General features: G+C 47.8%; 1 protein-coding gene across 1 annotated transcript; it reads right to left on the reverse strand.

The window, feature by feature from the left end:
* il6 (interleukin 6 (interferon, beta 2)) lies at nucleotides 1-11,826 on the reverse strand. The gene is given in 6 exon segments (XM_064983218.1): nucleotides 1-358; nucleotides 361-514; nucleotides 982-1,125; nucleotides 1,380-1,496; nucleotides 1,640-1,836; nucleotides 1,942-11,826. Coding segments are annotated over 6 exon segments (663 nt in total). The 5' UTR covers nucleotides 1,958-11,826; the 3' UTR covers nucleotides 1-323.
* Nucleotides 11,827-14,598: the final 2,772 nt, after the last annotated feature.

Genomic DNA, 14,598 nt, shown 5'->3' on the forward strand with positions numbered 1-14,598 from the left:
TCCATTTGTGTGAAAATAAATAACACTTTTTATAAAAAATATATAAATATGTATTTTTATAACAAGTTTCTCGAAAGTTGGGTACAAGAGGCACAAAGCTGCTCGAGATCAAATAAATTAATCAGATTAAATAAATTCAATACATGTTTCATCTCAACCATAAATACATGAATAAATATATAAATAACTTTGTTTTGAAGTTCAGTCAAGTATTACATTCAATAAATAAAAATAAACAGCTGATTCAGAGAATAAGACATCAGTGCAGGTTTTTACTCCAAGCCTGATCTAACACCCCTCTGCCCACCATAGTGATGTCATGGTTACTGGCAGCCTTCGCCCCTCTTCTCCATGCGCGGAGGGCTGTCTTGGTGTCGACCAGGAAGTGACGTAGTTCCCTAAGGATGGCGTGAACGCTGGTCTTCCTCTCCCACTCTATCCCTGTAGACACCTCACCCAGCACACGCTCCCTCTCACTGGCAGACAGGTCCTCTACTACCTCAGCAGGCTTCATCTAGAGAAAGAGATGATACATTAGGTCATCTGTGTGCCACAAGATTTTGCTAAATCCTAGGTATCTGATGGAACTAAAGCAAGTCTGGGAAAATCTGCCCACAATGAAAGTCAACTTTCTAAAGAAAGGGGTATTTAAAGGGGCAATCTGCAGTTGCTACATCCATTTTAGGACCTATAAATAAATGATATGTAGTCATTTCTTACTCCAATGTTTGTAAAATAAAAAATAAAATAAAAATTACATTTAATTTTGATATCATGGATGGTCAGTCCTTGCATCCATAGCTCTGTCTATGAATTTGATAGTTACATTTGTCCAGGCCCATCCCTCAGCTCTTTACCAAAAAGTGGCAGTGAGGAGGTTTGTTATTGTTTCAACTGCAGATTGTACCTTTAAGTAGTATAATGAAGTAGTATAATGATTGTATTTAAGTAGTACTATAACATAATATAACTATTACATACCTTGTCTTTGAACAGGCCTATCAAGACAGTAGTCTGGTGCATGACATAGGGGAGCAGGGTGGATTGTGGATATTCAGCCTTAACGTGCTGGAGAAGAACATGGTACACCTGCAGGCCATGATTGATTTTCTGCAGACATGCCTCCTATAGGAGTGGACAACAAATACTTTCAATCAATTAATAAAAATAAAAAAGTACTCCCTAGATTCATCTAGAAGGAAGAAACAAGGAGAGAAATCAAACTCAAAATGTCAGCCAGTAAAGATGTCTGCATGATGCTGCCTCAAGGTTTCATTTCTAGGATTTTTCATTTAGATCACAAAAGGAATAGCTTGGCTTTATGATTTGGACTTAATTCCAGGCACAGGTCTAAGCAATTCATTCAACTTTATCTATACCTTGTTGTAGTTTGAGGGGGAGCAGGGGGTCTTGGAGAGGTGTGTGGGGATTGAAGGGACCTGGTACTGTATGAATGATGACATCTCTTCCACTGGCTTCTGAAACTCCTCCACAAACTACAACACAAGGAGGAATAAAAGTTAGACTTTTCAGATTGGTTTAATTGGTTTTATTTTTCAAAGTTAGTATTGTTGTTTTCAATTATAACGTTTGAAGAGCCATTTACAATATAATACGAAGTACATGTAAAACAACTCACCTGTTGGTCTCGGAAGTTGATCACTTCCTGAACGAGCAGTTTGATCACCTTGATCACGTTCTCCCATATCGGCGGCGCGCCCGGTTCACCGGAGAACGATTCTACCGCGAACTCCTCTCCAGAGGTCCAAACTGGCGCGCTGGGCACGGGACTCCCGTTAACTACCATCACCACGAGCACGGAGAGGAGTGAGAGGTCTGAATGAAGGAGGGGAGCAAGAGAGGAGTTAGTGATAAAATACAAAACACAACCCAGTTTATTTGACCAGGTAGAACGGTAGAATAGTGTGACGTCCGACTTACAGAGGGTAGAAGTCATGTCCCAGTTAATTTTTGTGTCGGTGCTGTGTCCAGTGACTCTTGAGTGATGCTGAAGTTGGTAGGCTACTTGTTTGTCTGACCGATGCTACATGCGCAAGCATTTATATTCCTACACATTGCAAGTGTTTCCTCATCTCCTTCCCCTCACCCCTCCCCTCTCCCTTTTTATCATCACTCCATAATTATCAGTCAGAGATATTGTTTTAGTCCCAAATGACACTCCACTCCTACATAGTGCACTAGTTTTGACCAGGGCAAGGACTTTGGTCAAAAGTAGTGCACTATCTAGTGCTCTGGTCAAAAGTAGTGCACAATGGAATAGGGTGCCATTTGGGACAGACCTTACAAAAATATTACTACAGGAAGTCTCTAATGGAGAGATATTACTCTGTCATCATATAACCTGTAAAGTTACACATGTCACCAGGTCTCTACTCTGCACCATGGAACACTCAGACAGGTAATCAAGCCTAATAATCTAGAATGCAGGGTTGGGGTAGTTCTCTCAATGCATGTGTTTAATCAAATTCAAGAATTAAGTTCCGTTCATTCTTGTATTCTGTATAATTATGCAACTCAATGAGAGGTAGAAGAGATGTGAGGATAGGGAAGAAGAGACAAGATAAAGAGAGGAGAGGTGAGGAGAGAGGAATAAAGGTGTGTCCATTGTCTTGTAATATGGGGCTGCACCCCAGCCCCACAAATTATTCATAATCTAATAGGGCTATTTTGTGCTGTCATCAGGGCGCAACAAGTCTAGTGGTTGAGAGCATCATGGGGCAGTTTCACTTCACTAAGAAAATTCCCAGAAAACTCCTTCTTTTCAAAAGACATTAATACAGTGCATTTGGAAAGTATTCAGACCCTTTCACCTTTTACACATTTTGTTACGTTACAGTTTTATTCTAAAATTGATTAAATAAAACATTGTCCCCATCAATCTACACGCAATGCCCCATAATGAGAAAGTAAAAACAGGTTTTACGAATTTTTTTCAAATGTATTAAAAATAAAAAATGGAAATATCATATTTACATAAGTGTTCAGACTAGTGGTGCAACGGACCGTAGTTGATCCGTGATCCGTAAGGATGAACCCCCACGTTACGCTTTAAATGTGTGGCCAATATCATACCGCGTTCTTGTGGCACAATGCCTACACACCATAATGGTGTTGTCCACCACCCTTCTTCCATCATCATATTTGACAGGGAAGCCAAAATGCTCCCATACATGAGACTTGAATGAAGCGAGAGGCTTTTCCAGTTCTTCAGCTTCACTGTCACTGTCACTGCTCTTTAGTCTTCTTTGCAACGCGAGCATCCAGGATTGATTCGTTGGGATTCAACATGTCCCGTTCACATGAACAGTACAGGCAACTGCTTAAAAAAAATCAAATCAACCTTCATTCGTCAGAGTAGAACACAGCACGCATCTATCTGTCTTGTCTTTATCTTTTCACTGCATCGAGATTTAGGGAATTATTACTTTAAAAAGTAACAGCGGCGGTAAAACTGCAATTGATCGGCGGTTCACATGGGTGCTGAACCGTGGGGGGTGATCCATACCGTTTTACCGCCGCTGTTACTTTTTAAAGTAATAATTCCCTAAATCTCGATGCAGTGATGCAGTGAAAAGATAAAACTAGAAAACAGGAACTAGAGAAAGACAGAAGCACGGGGAAAACGCTGGTTAGGCTTGATGAAACAAAACGAACTGGCAACAGAGAACACAGGTATAAATACACTGGGGATAATGGGGACGATGGGCGACACCTGGAGGGGGGTGGAAACAAGCACAAAGACAGGTGAAACAGATCAGGGTGTGACAGTACCCCCCCCTCTAGGGGCGACACCTGGCATCCTACCTGGGTGCAGACCTGGTTGCCCCGGGTACCGGCGTTGGAACTCATCGATGAGGCCTGGGTCCAGGATGTCCCTAGCGGGGACCCAGCACCTCTCTTCCAGGCCATAACCCTCCAGGTACTGGAATCCCCTGCCCCGTGGTCGAACATTCAGGAGTGGCCTTGATGAGACGGGGGAGAGGGGTGTGCCTGGAAACAGGAAACTGTGGGTTGTGGGACATAGGTTTAATTCTAGACATGAAAAGTGGGATGTATACGGAGGGTACGGGTTAACAGAAGATGAACAGCAGGGGTGTTGCGGGCGTATTCAACCCACATGAGTTGCTGGCTCCCGGTGGTGGGGTTGTCGGAGACAAGGCAGTGAAGAGTTGTCTCCAGGTCTTGATTGTCTCTCTCCAACTGGCCGTTGGACTGAGGGTGGAGCCCGGTGGACAGGCTGGTCGATGACCCAATGAGTGTGCAGAAGGCCTTCCAGAACAGGGACGAGAACTGAGGACCCCGGTTGGAGACCATGTCCACCGTGAGTCCATGGATCCGCAAGACGTGCTGCACCATGAGCTGGTCTGTCTCTTTGGCAGAGGGTAGCTTGGGGAAAGAAACAAATGGGCGGCTTTGGAAAACCGATCCACTACAGTCAGGATGGTGTTGTTGCCATCAGACGGGGGATAGAAGTCCAGGGACTGTGAGGGACAGGCAGTGGTTGAGGGATACCAGCCGGAGCTTGCAGAGGAGTCTTGCTTTGTGCACAGATCGTGCAGGTGGCGACAAACTCGGAGACATTCGGAACCATGTTAGGCCACCAAAAGCGTTGCTGCACAAAGGCCAGGGTCCGTCGGGAGCCCGGGTGTAAGGTAAGCCTGGAGGAGTGGGCCCACTCCAGGACCAAGGGGGGGGGCAGCGTCAGGAACAAACATCCATTTATCTGGGCCTCCCGGAATTCGGCTAGGAACGCTGTGCCTCACAGACCTGCTTCCTTATTCCCCAGCTGAGTACTCTTGCCAGGCACGAGGTGGGAAGGATGGTCTCAGGGTCCGAGGGTGTAGCAGTGGGGTTATAGCGGCATGACATCGCATCCGGCTTGATATTCTTGGATCCCAGTCAGTAGGAGAGGGAGAGGTTAAACCGGGTGAAAAGCAGGGCCCACCTACCTTGCCTGAAATTGAGACGCTTGGCGGTGCGGAGATATTTCAGGTTCTTGTGATCCGTCCACACAATGAACGGATGTTCCGCCCCTCCAACCAGTGTCTCCACTCCTCCAACGCCATCTTCACCACGAGAAGCTCACGATTTCCCACATCGTAATTCCTCTCCTTGGTGTTGAGGCGATGGGAGAAGGCACAGGGATGTAACTTGAGGTCCAGGGCAGAACACTGGAATAGGACAACCCCCACTCCGACATCCGAAGCATCGACCTCCATCACGAATTGACGGGACGGGTCAGGATGAACCAATATGGGAGCAGTGGTGAAGCAGTACTTGAGGTTCCAGAACCCCCAGTCAGCAGCAGGGGACCACGTGAACGGAACCTTGGGAGAGGTGAGAGTAGACAGGGAGGAATCCAGGGTGCTATAACCCTGGATAAAGAGGCAATATAAGTTGACATATCCCAGGAAATGTTGCAGCTGCACTCTGGACGTAGGCTGGGGCCACTCTCACCGTCCCGGGATACATCTGTACATTCCCTGCAGCAATGATGTAACCAAGGAAAGGGATGGAATTTGCATTTCTTCGCTTTCACAAAAAGCTGGTTCTCCAGGAGGCGCTGGAAGACGTGGAGAACATGTTCTTGGGCTGAGTGGGAGAAAATGAGGATGTCGTCGAGGTACATGAAGACAAACCGGTTCAACATGTTGCGGAGAACGTCATTAACCAGGGCCTGGAACACAGCTTGGGCGTTGGTAATGCCAAGTGGCATGGCCAAGTATTCGTAGTGACCACTGGCCGTGTTGAAGGCAGTCTTCCACTTGTCCCCTTCCTGTATCCGCACCAGGTGGTAGGCGTACCGCAGGTCCAACTTGGTGAAAACGGTGGCTCCCTGGAGCGGCTCGAAGGCCGAGGTTGATGATGTCATTGAGGCCCCGGTAGTTGATGCATGGGCGCAGGGTTTTGTCTTTCTCCACAAAGAAGAACCTTGCGCCAGCGGGGGAGGGAGAAGGACGGATACACCCTGCAGCTAGGGAGTCCTCAATGTAGGTCTCCATAGCCTTGGTCTCCGGACACGACAGAGAGTACAGTCGTCCCCTGGGCGGTGTGATGCCTGGGACAAGGTCAATCACGAAGTCATAGGATCAGTGCAGAGGAAGTGAAGTGGCCCGGGCCTCACTGAACACCTCCTGGAAACCTCCTGGTACTCCGCGGGAATGGTGGCGAGATCCGGGGAAACTTCTGAGGCCACAAGAAAACGTCAGCTGTGCTGACTTCAGACAATGGGTGTGGCAGAATGGGCTCCAATCCATGATGGCACCAGCAGTCCAATCTATGAGGGTATTGTGTCGCTGGAGCCAAGAAAATCCCTATACCACTGGAACCTGAGGAGACTTAATTAGCATAAATAAGATAGCCTCGCTGTGGTTCCCTGACACTCATAGGGTGGTGGGAGTGGTATTGTGGGTGACCCGACCTATAGAGCGTCCGTCCAGCGATCTAACGTCCATGGGAATGGAGAGGGGCTGAGTGGGGATGCCCAGCTCGGACGCCAGGCTAGGGTCCAAAAAACTCTCATCGGCCACATCAGCAGGATGGCATGGAAAGGGGTGCGAGTAAGGGGAGAGGAAATGTTCTCTGTATGGCCCACCAGAGTACTCATCCCTACCGGTGAGCCTGGTCTTTAGTGGACAGGAGGACACAAAATTACCAGTAGTCCCTCAACACAGGCAACTCTTTGTGTGAATCCGGTGTAGACGTTCAGCTGGGGACAGCCTAGCTCTGCCTAGTTGCATCGGCTCGGGAAGAGGAGAACTGGCAGACTTCGGAGACTCTTGGGGAAACTCGGGTAGCCTCGGGTCCTCTTGGCCACGGAGACATCAGGGACTTCTGGGATGCCTTGGAGGCGAGGTGGAATCCTTGGGCGGGTGAGTGGAATTGGACCTCCTCTCCTTCCTACGTTACCGTAGCCGCCCATCGATCCGGATGGTCAAGGCAATGAGCGAGTCAAGATACTTCGGTAGTTCCTGGGCTGCTAGCTCGTCCTTCACTTCCTCCGATAATCCGTGCAGGAACGTGTCGAACAGCGATTCCGGGTTCCAGGCACTCTGAGCTGCCAACGGGCGGAAATCCACTGCATAGTCTGCCACACTGTGGGAGTCTTACCGAAGCTGGAGTAACTTCCGGGCAGCCTCTCTCCCGGCCAATGGAGAATCAAAAACCTTCACCTGCACCACAAACTCCTCCAGACTGAAGCATACGGCTGACTGTTGTTCCCACATGGCCGTAGCCTACGTGAGATCCCTCCCGGACATCAGCGTGATGAGGTACGCTATCTTCGAGCAGACCGAGGGGAAGGAGGAGGGCTGCAGCTCGATGATGAGAGAACGGTGCGTGAGAAACGCCGACAGGTTCCCAACTCTCCAGTGAAGCGTTCCGGGGGAGGTAAGCAGGGTTTCCGGGAAACCGGGTTACCGTTGTGGTAGGTAGGCTGCCTGACAGACAACCCGCGGAATTGCTCCAGCAATGTGTTCAACACCTGGTCATAGCGTTCGATCAAGGTCTGGAACCCTTCCGTAAGACCACGAAGCAACTCCTCGTGCCTTCCAATGGTGGCTCCTTGCAAGGAGACGGCTGTGGAAGGACCACCAGGGGGCAGGCTGGTCCCACGGATTGTAGCCCAGCCCGGCATGTGAGTCAAGGTGATCAGAGGCAATTAAGCACAGCTGACGGCACAAATTACCTATTCTCTTCCCCCTACAAGAGAGAGGAGGGAACCGGCAGTGGGAGAGAAGGGAGAAAAAAATAATGATTGCTTCTCCAAAGGAGAGGACTTACCGGACGGAAGGGAGAAGAGGACAAACTACCTCTTGGGAATGGCAACCACGGATCCGCACCACCACCCAAAGGGAGCTCTCCTCAAACGGATATTTAAGGCGGTGACACACCCGTAATTTATGTTATAGTTAAAAGTTACTCACCTTGTGTTCCTTGTTCCTGTAAAGAAGATTTGTGTTTTCCCATCCTTGATTGTGTGGGATTGTTTGGGAAGAAAGAAATACCTCAATAGAGAACTTTGTTCAATGTAAGAAAACCTGCTCCCGACTCGTTTATTCCACCTTTTCGCTTTAGAGCAACCTCAAAGTACTTGGTCCGTTCACACGGCATTGCGGAGCTGGTCCGAGTCTGCTACGTCTGTCATGGCCAGTTCGTACTGTCAAGGCTCATGAGAAGACCTAGATGCAGACTATTTCAACGTAACAAAAGTTTATTGCAAAAACAGGGTGGCAGGCAAACAACAGGGCAAGCAGAGGTCAGTAATCCAGAGCAGAGTCCAAAAGGTACAGAACAGCATGCAGGCTCAGGGCAGGCAGAGGTCAGTAATCCAGAGCAGAGTCCAAAAGGTACAGAACAGCATGCAGGCTCAGGGCAGGGCAGGCAGAGGTCAGTAATCCAGAGCAGAGTCCAAACGGTACAGAACAGCATGCAGGCTCAGGGCAGGCAGAGGTCAGTAATCCAGAGCAGAGTCCAAAGGGTACAGAACAGCATGCAGGCTCAGGGCAGGCAGAGGTCAGTAATCCAGAGCAGAGTCCAAACGGTACAGAACAGCATGCAGGCTCAGGGCAGGCAGAGGTCAGTAATCCAGAGCAGAGTCCAAACGGTACAGAACAGCATGCAGGCTCAGGGCAGGCAGAGGTCAGTAATCCAGAGCAGAGTCCAAAAGGTACAGAACAGCATGCAGGTTCAGGGTAGGCAGAGGTCAGTAATCCAGGGTGGTGTGACAAGGTACAGAACAGCATGCAGGCTCAGGGCAGGGCAGGCAGAGGTCAGTAATCCAGGGTGGTGTGACAAGGTACAGAACAGCAGGCAGGCTCAGGGCAGGGCAGGCAGAGGTCAGTAATCCAGGGTGGTGTGACAAGGTACAGAACAGCATGCAGGCTCAGGGCAGGCAGAGGTCAGTAATCCAGGGTGGTGTGACAAGGTACAGAACAGCATGCAGGCTCAGGGCAGGCAGAGGTCAGTAATCCAGGGTGGTGTGACAAGGTTCAGAACAGCAGGCAGGCTCAGGGCAGGTAGTATAGAGCCTAATGAACCCTGCTCAGGTAGAGCCGAACGAACATTGGCCACCGCTCTGTGAGTGAATCAACTGCTGTGTTAGTTTGCCACGGTGCTTGTATTTGGCCTATAGTTTTAAAAGCTGAATTTATATGGAATCTTTGATTGTTTTTTGGCCTGCATCTGTGGCGGTTTGCTGTGTGACTCTAGTATTCTGCTTTTGACACACACACACTGGTTGTCCTAAACATGATGTCCTATAAGAAATGCACATGGCAATTGAAAGTCCAAGGTCCAGTGTCTATGATGTCAATTTGTCAGTGTTTGAGGGAACGATTGGACTTCCCTGACGTCTTCTCTCTCAGGATGAGACTTAGTCAGGCTAAATGTTTGAAGAATTCTTTCCTGGGAATCGGCTGGGTTGCGGTTTCAAGTGTCATTCTCAAAGCAACAATTCACTATTAGGATCTGCCCTGGTTAGATTTCACAGTTCCAGTCAATTCAGAAAGTACGCCAAACTGACTGGAATTTAAATGGAATTGACACCGACCCTATTACGAGGACACATTCATATCAACACTAATGTAACACTATTAGTTCAGGTTTGTTATGTTATTAAAGCATTCCTGTGGTTAGTTTTGTTTGTATTAAATTGTAGTGTTAGTGTCTACTTGTGGGGCTGAGACCCTGAGTCAAAGTAAAACACATGTCCCCCCCCCCCCTCCTAGAATGCAGACACTTCTCCTGAAGAGCTGAACACTTAAGGCCCTAATTTTGCTAGATCAAAGTATGTGTGTAATGGTGGGGATATAAGTCATCACATAAGTTGCTATTGTATTTATAACTGCATATTCTGATTAACTTAGTCAGCCAGTTGCACTTTCCTTTACTACATTATTTCCTGTCCTCTCATGCTCTCATGCATACAAACTCTCTATTCTCTTGTTTTTTTTTCTCTCTATTTACGTATTCTCGGAAAACTCTGGCAGTCTGTGACGGGCTCCGATTCCACAGAACTACTAGGCTTGTGTCAAGAAGCTTGCGTAATCACTTAATGACATCCTCTTTAATTTATACAGTATCTCTTTCTCAGAATATGTTTTTCCCTCTCTCTGCCCCCCATTGTATTGCTCTTCCAATTCATGACTCTGTGTAAAAACTAAACTCAGAGATTCTGTGCTAAGTAGGTGAACACTGACTGTGTCTACAGAGGGGAGATGTAGGCCCTTATCCAGAAACAGCCCCTATGCAATTAACACTTCCCTAGGCACTAGGCATTTCCCATAGTCCCTACTAGGAGTAGTTCGTGGTAGACTAGGACTAGTTAGTAGTAGACTCGGAGTAAGAGTAGTTAGTGGTGGACTAGTTGTAATACAATATTAGTAGTACACTGTTTCAGTAAGTAGAGGGTGAGTGTGACTGGGTAAAAGTTAGGAGAGGAAAACCATAGTCAGCAGTTTATAATAACTAGAGTAACTAGAGAGTTGCTGTGATCGTAGGAGAGATGGCGAAATTGACGGATGCAGAGAAAGAATGGTTTAATAGGGAAGTGAGAGATACTATAGGAGGGATGCCATGCTAGATCATAGTGCTTGTATTCATGAAGCGTCTCAGTAGGAGTGATCTAGGATCAGTGTTGCCTGTTAGATCACAATAAATACAATTGCATTGACAGAGGGGACCTGATCCTAGATCAGGACTCCTACTCTGAGACGCTACTAGTCACAGACACATCAATGCATACCACTGCTGCACTATTTGGTGAGATAAGTGTCTTCCAGTAGTGATCGCTAGAGGGCAATGAAGCATTTCACTGAAATAAATGATAACCATACATGACCTCAACCTCTACAGTCGAGCAGGGACATCTACTGGTCAAAGAGATAGACTGCAGCTTTGCACCCACCACAGCAGAACTGACCCCAAGACCTGAGAGGATGGTGTGTGTGTGGAGATAGTAACACAAGCATTTGGCTGCACATGTTTTAACATCTGCTAAACTGTGTATGTAACCAATAAACATTGATGTGTGTGTGTGTGTGTGTGTGGAACAATGAGGAAAATATTTATGGTTAATAGATAATGGTTGCATGTGTCTTCTGGAATGGGTCAACATTTCAACATTTCAGTCTGTTCCATTTTTAGAATCTTCATGTGTTCCATCAGAAGCTTAAGGCTCTTCTCCTCCTCACTGCTCTCTTTTCTCCTCCCCACTGCTCTATCCTCTCCTCTCCGCTGCTCTATCCTCTCCTCTCCATTGCTCTCTCTTCTCCTCTCCACTGTTTTCTCTTCTCCTCTCCACTGTTTTCTCTTCTCCTCTCCACTGTTTTCTCTTCTCCTCTCCACTGCTCTCTCTTCTCCTCTCCACTGCTCTCTCTTCTCCTCTCCACTGTTTTCTCTTCTCCTCTCCACTGTTTTCTCTTCTCTTCTCCACTGCTCTCTCTTCTCTTCTCCACTGTTTTCTCTTCTCCTCTCCACTGCTCTCTCTTCTCCTCTCCACTGCTCTCTCTTCTCCTCTCCACTGCTCTCTCTTCTCTTCTCCACTGTTTTCTCTTCTCCTCTCCACTGCTCTATCCTCTCCTCTCCACTGCTCTATCCTCTCCTCTCCACTGCTCTATCCTCTCCACTGCTCTATCCTCTCCTCTCCATTGCTCTCTCTTCTCCTCTCCACTGCTTTCTCTTCTCTTCTCCACTGCTCTCTCTTCTCCTCTCCACTGTTTTCTCTTCTCCTCTCCACTGTTTTCTCTTCTCCTCTCCACTGTTTTCTCTTCTCCTCTCCACTGCTCTCTCTTCTCTTCTCCACTGTTTTCTTCTTCTCCTCTCCACTGCTCTCTCTTCTCCACTCTTTCTCCTCTCCACTGCTCTCTCTTCTCCTCTCCACTGCTCTTTTCTCTCTTCTCCACTGTTTTCTCTTCTCCTCTCCACTGCTCTCTCTTCTCCTCTCTCCACTGCTCTATCCTCCTCTCTCCACTGCTCTATCCTCTCCTCTCCACTGCTCTATCTTCTCCTCTCCACTGCTTTCTCTATCCTCTCCACTGCTCTATCCTCTCCACTGCTCTATCCTCTCCTCTCCACTGCTCTATCCTCTCCTCTCCACTGCTCTATCTCTCCTCTCCATTGCTCTCTCTTCTCCTCTCCACTGCTTTCTCTTCTCCTCTCCACTGCTTTCTTCTTCTCCACTGCTCTCTTCTCCCTCCACTGCTCTCTCTTTTCTCCACTGTTTTCTCCTCTCCACTGCTCTCTCTTCTCCTCTCCACTGCTCTATCCTCTCCTCTCCACTGCTCTATCCTCTCCTCTCCACTGCTCTATCCTCTCCACTGCTCTCTCTTCTCCTCTCCACTGCTTTCTCTTCTCCTCTCCACTGCTTTCTCTTCTCCTCTCCACTGCTTTCTCTTCTCCTCTCCACTTCTCCTCTCCACTGCTTTCTCTTCTCCTCTCCACTGCTCTCTCTTCTCCTCTCCACTGCTCTCTTCTCCTCTCCACTGCTCTCTCTTCTCCTCTCCACTGCTCTCTCTTCTCCACTGCTCTCTCTTCTCCTCTCCACTGTTTTCTCTTCTCCTCTCCACTGTTTTCTCTTCTCCTCTCCACTGCTCTCTCTTCTCCTCTCCACTGCTCTCTCTTCTCCTCTCCACTGCTCTCTCTTCTCCTCTCCACTGCTTTCTCTTCTCCTCTCCACTGCTTTCTCTTCTCCTCTCCTCCTCTCCACTGCTCTCTCTTCTCCTCTCCACTGCTCTCTCTTCTCCTCTCCACTGCTCTCTCTTCTCCTCTCCACTGCTCTCTCTTCTCCTCTCCACTGCTCTCTCTTCTCCTCTCCACTGCTTTCTCTTCTCCTCTCCACTGCTTTCTCTTCTCCACTGCTCTATCCTCTCCTCTCCACTGCTCTATCCTCTCCTCTCCACTGCTCTATCCTCTCCTCTCCACTGCTCTATCCTCTCCTCTCCACTGCTCTATCCTCTCCTCTCCACTGCTCTATCATCTCCTCTCCACTGCTCTATCATCTCCTCTCCACTGCTCTTTCTTCCTCTCCACTGCTCTTTCTTCCTCTCCACTGCTCTTTCTTCCTCTCCACTGCTCTCTCTTATCCTCTCCACTGCTCTCTCTTCTTCTCCCCACTGCTCTCTTCTGCTCTTCTCCTCTCCACTGCTCTAACCTCTCCTTTCCCCTGCTCTATATTCTCTCCACTGCTCTCTTCTCCTCTCCATTGCTCTCTTTTCCTCCCCACTGCCCTCTCCTCTATTCTCCTTTCCTCCCCACTGCTCTCCATTCCTTCTTCTGTCCTCTCCTTCTCCTTTTCCTCCTCTCCACTCGTTTTTCTCCAGTGTTCAGTTGGAAGTGAATTGTATCCACGCCCCAGTAGCCACATGCACTTTTCAATATTTAATCAAGTTTGTTTGAAGAGCTCTATGATGGAAAATAGGTTTACTTCTGTTCTCGCTCTTTCTCTCACCCCTCCTCCTCTAGTCTCTCTCCCTCTTCTCCCGTTCTCGCTCTTTCTCTCACCCCTCCTCCTCTAGTCTCTCTCCCTCTTCTCCCGTTCTCGCTCTTTCTCTCACCCCTCCTCCTCTAGTCTCTCTCCCTCTTCTCCTGTTCTCGCTCTTTCTCTCACCCCTCCTCCTCTAGTCTCTCTCCCTCTTCTCCCAGTCTCCCCACGCTCTCTGTACAGTACATACAGACACCTAAACCAAAAATCTCTCTGCTCTGAGAGAGTATGGGCCTAACTGACCCCTAATCCCGCTGGTCTGACCATAGCCTTACGTAGGCTAAATCCTGATTCTCTACCCTTCTCTCAAAGTGTGCACGTGTACACTCCGTCATGGATTTATCAATAGTGGAAACTCCCTCCAGTCAATACTTAGACCAATCCAATGGTTTTAAATCCACGATGGGAGTGTGCAAGTGCATGCTTTCGGAGAATTGGGATGCAGCATTTGTGCACTTGTTGTGCACAATTGTAGTGAGATCCAAACTAGCCACTACCCAGAGTGCACTGGGACAACGTTGAGACACAGAGAGTATGTAGGGTGAAACACTCAAATACACTAACATAAACTAGAAATGAGCTGTGTGTGTGTGTGTGTGTAATCAGAGTGGCTGAAAATGGCCAATTATGTGAGATTAAGACTCTTATCAGGATAACACAGGACATCTCAGTTATACAACACACACCTACTGGCCTATTGTATTGACTTCAGTCCATTCACTCAGACCCGTGTGTGTATGTATGTGTGTGATGTAGGTTTAGAGTAGATTTCATAGCTCTCACATACTTACACCCTGATGGTGTAGCCTAATGGCCCTTTGTTTACCTATTGAAATTTGAGCCGCAGGTGAGGCGATGACGTGGTCCTCCAGTTCGTCCTTTCCACCATTTTGTTTCTAAATGCAACAGAAAAGACAGCATTTACAACTCTTTAATACAACATTTATACACAGGCCCTCATTTGTCAACATAAAAACGCAGCCTAAATGTGTTAATATTATCAAGATTTATCTAATTCGGATTTTAAACAACGGGGATATGTTAAGTCGAAAATGTATTGAATGTTTAGCAAGGTGCTTCGACTCCTCTACGTCTGA

This window comes from Oncorhynchus masou, chromosome 13, assembly GCF_036934945.1.
Source record: "Oncorhynchus masou masou isolate Uvic2021 chromosome 13, UVic_Omas_1.1, whole genome shotgun sequence".
Classification (NCBI taxonomy): Eukaryota; Metazoa; Chordata; class Actinopteri; order Salmoniformes; family Salmonidae; genus Oncorhynchus; species Oncorhynchus masou.